Genomic DNA, 3,705 nt, shown 5'->3' with positions numbered 1-3,705 from the left:
AGAGACAGGATTTCACCATGTTGGCCAGGCTGGTCTCAAACTCCTGACCTCAGGTGATCTGCCCTCCTCAGCCTCCCAATGTCCTGGGATTACAGGCATGAGCCACTACATCTGGCAAGCTCATTTTTTAAACAGGGACCCACACAACAACGGAGGATGGAGAGTCTTCAGAATGCATCAACAACAAGGGATTACAATGAGTTACATATCACTGCTGATTCTTTTAAGGATTCTTATGATCTAAACTGTATGCCCCTAAAATTCATGTTGAAGCCCTAACCACCAGTTTCTCAAAACGTGACTGTATTTAGAGACGGGAGCTTTAAAGAGGTGATCAAGTTAAAAGGCGGCCTTTAGGGTGGGCTCTAATCCAATAGGCCCTTCAATATGTAACCCAATAGAAACTTCACCATGTAAAAGAGACACCAGAAACGTGCATGCACAGAAAAAAATGGCAATCTGAGGACACAGCAGGAAGGCGGCCATCTGCAAACCAAGGAGGGAGGCCTCAGAAGAAACCTTGAACTTGATGCCTTGATCTTGACCTTCCACCCTCCAGAAACAGTAGAAAATAAATTTCTATTCTTTAAGCCACCAAGTCTGTGGTATCTTGCTATAGCAGATCTAGCAGACTAAAACAATTCTCATTTCAACACTGACCTTACATTTTAATACGTAAATAAAAAGGAAAATCCCACATTGTCAGAGTAAATGAATAACCCTTCTGATACTCAGAATGAACATTCTATATTAACATATTTCATTTTATAACACTTAAATGCAAGAAGTATTTTTAGAGACTTTTAGATTTTACATACCTATAGCCTTTCATGAATGAAATGATTCAATCATATTACCTCGTGTTTCAACAGCACTGATGCATTTTCTGATAATTGTGAACCCCATCTTATCCAACTGTGCACCTAGAAGAAACAGTTTAAAACATTAAGTGTACAATTATTTAACACATTTCTCTTCCTTACAAAAATAGGAAAAAATTATTTAAATCCAATCTAATTTTTATTCAACTATTAAAAAGCTAAAGGCAGCTGGGCACAGTGGCTCACACCTGTAATCCCAGCACTTTGGGAGGCCAAGGGAGAATGATCACTTGAGCCTGGGAGTTCCTGACCAGCCTGGGCAACATGAAGAGACCCTATCTCTACTAAAAATGTTTCAAAATTAGCCAGGTGTAGTGATGGGTGCCTGTAGTCCCAGCTACTCAGAAGGCTGAAGGAGGAGGACAGCTTGAGCCCAGAAAGTAGAGGCTGCAGTGAGTTATGATCATGCCACTGCACTAGACAACAGAACAATACCTTGTCTTAACAAAACAAAACAAAAAAAGCTTAAGGCTATGTATTCCTTATTTAAATAATATAGAAATTTTATATTTAATAATATTTTTTATTTTTTTCAGATCGAGTCTCATTCTGTCAACCAAGCTAGAGTGCAGTGGCACAATCTCGGCTCACTGCAACCTCCACTTCCCAGGTTTAAGCTATTCTTCCACCTCAGCCTCCCAGGTAGCTGGAATTACAGGTACCCACCACTACGCCCAGCTTAATTTTTTGTATTTTTAGTAGAGACAGAGTTTCCCCATGTTAGTCAGGCTGGTCTCAAACTCCTGACCTCAGGTGATCCGCCAGCCTCGGTCTCCCAAAATGCTGGAATTATAGGCATTAGCCACTGAGCCTGGCAGGAATTTCATATATTTAGAGTACTTCCTGAAATTGATATCAGGATATCTATTTACCAATAATATATAAATTTGTATTGTAAAATAATAAATATAACTAATTTTAAAAGTCAAAAAGAAAGTGATACAAATCTCTAGGGAAAGCTGTCTAGAAACAGTTAAGATATATTTTGCCAAAAATTCCAACATTCATTCATATATATATATATGAATGAATGTTCTTAAATTACTTGAGAATCTAAGAACACAATCCTTTTCTTAAAAAAAAAAAGGAGGAAAAATTTTAAGAAAAGCTTTTTTAAAATATTTGGGCAATGAGCTTGAATTAAAATTTTGATATTTTACAGCATGCTCCAAGCTTTTAAAATAATATTTTATTATTTTCATAATAAATTTAAAACAGATGATTCATATGGCAGAGCAGACCATTTTGGAAATATAATTTTTATACTTTTTCTAATATAGTAGATGCTTGTCTATGATTAGGCTGGAATATTTGTATATCCTGATGAATGACAATTCTTGTTTCTAAAATTGAGAAGAGTACCCTCAGCCACTGCATTTAGAACCCAGGGAACGGTAACACTAATCCTTGGCTCTCAGAGGGGTTACAAGAACAATTCATGAATATAAACTTCATACATAACCTATAATGTGAAGCTTGAAAAAAAATTTAATGAATTGGGCAGTGGTTTTCTGCTCAAGAACCCAGTATTCACAAAGGTGTATAAAATGGAAGTATTTATTTCTGCCTAGCAAAACCATGTTTTCCAAAAAAAAAAAAAAAGCATGTTTTAACATCTCCGCAATAAATAAGAAGGGAAAGAGAGAAAAGAAGGAAAGAGAAAGGGGAGGGGAGGGAATGGGAACGAGCGAAGGGAAAGAAAAGGGAGTACGAGGGGCAAGGAGGAAGGAAGAAAGATGTCAGAAATGAGCAAAGGAGAGAGGGGAAAAAGGAAGAAGGGAGAGAGGGAAGAAGGTGCCTTGGGATGTGCTGCTCGTGGCATCCCATCAGTTGCCAGTGCCAAGCTACGAGAGTTCTCTTTTATTCAAACACTGGCTCAAGTAATCACAATTATTTTGAAATCCTATGTTACATAACCACAGTGTTCACAAACTGTGGACCTTTGATAAATGTAGTTTAATTTCTCCAAATACGTCAAAAGTAAATTCGTCAAGAACCCAGCAGATCTGATCATATTTTTATTTAATGTCAGTAAAAAAAATCCAGGGTACAAAGCTGGGCATGTTTCATTTTCTTCAAGTACATACAGTGGCATGTGAAGATCATTGTCCTCGAATATTTGAATATATTTGTCGTTGTTACTGTCCAAGACACACTGATAAACTATTTGTATAGCCTGTAGTCTGACACTATAAAGATAAAGCGTATCAAGGTAGGAAACAGGGCCTGGATAAACAGCTCCTACTCACAGGAGTTAACAAATCAGACAGGAAGTTGAAGCGTGCATAACTGAAACTCTTATGTGATTGTTTATGGCTATGAGAGTAAACATCAAAGTGAAATGTAGAGGAAAGTATTTTGTACAGTTTTTTTGTTTTTGTTTTTTTTGTAGAGAAAGACTCATAGAAAAGCCCACAGGCTGGGCAAGGTGACTCACGCCTACAATCTCAGCACTTTGGAAGGCAGAAGTAGGAGGATCACTTGACCCTAGGAGTTTGTGACCAGGCTGGACAACATAGCAAGACCCCATCTCAACAATAACAACAAAATTAAACATTAAAAAAAATTGGCTGGGTATGGTGGTACACGCCTGTAGTCCCAGCTGCTCCGGAGATGGAAGTGGGAGGATCACTTAAACCCAAGAGGTTGAAGCTGCAGGGATCCATGATCATGCCACTGCACTCCAGCCTGAACGACACAGCAAGACTCTATCAGAAAAAGAAATGAAGGGCCGGGCGCGGTGGCTCAAGCCTGTAATCCCAGCACTTTGGGAGGCCGAGGCGGGTGGATCACGAGGTCAGGAGATCAAGACCATCCTGGTCAA

The 3,705-nt window shown here is 38.7% G+C and overlaps 1 protein-coding gene across 2 annotated transcripts in view; it reads right to left on the bottom strand.

The window, feature by feature from the left end:
• Positions 1-3,705, bottom strand: part of ARHGAP10 (Rho GTPase activating protein 10) — a 334,414-nt gene that overhangs the window by 148,338 nt on the left and 182,371 nt on the right. For both annotated transcript variants that reach the window (XM_017532769.1, XM_017532773.2), the window contains exon 13: positions 858-923. In XM_017532769.1, coding sequence (XP_017388258.1) covers positions 858-923 — 66 coding nt within the window. The remainder of the gene's footprint in view (positions 1-857; positions 924-3,705) is intronic.

This window comes from Cebus imitator, unplaced genomic scaffold, assembly GCF_001604975.1.
Source record: "Cebus imitator isolate Cc_AM_T3 unplaced genomic scaffold, Cebus_imitator-1.0 Scaffold4, whole genome shotgun sequence".
NCBI lineage: Eukaryota > Metazoa > Chordata > Mammalia > Primates > Cebidae > Cebus > Cebus imitator.
The sequence above is the reverse complement of the archived record's forward strand: the minus strand, read 5'-3'. Positions and strand labels throughout refer to the sequence as shown.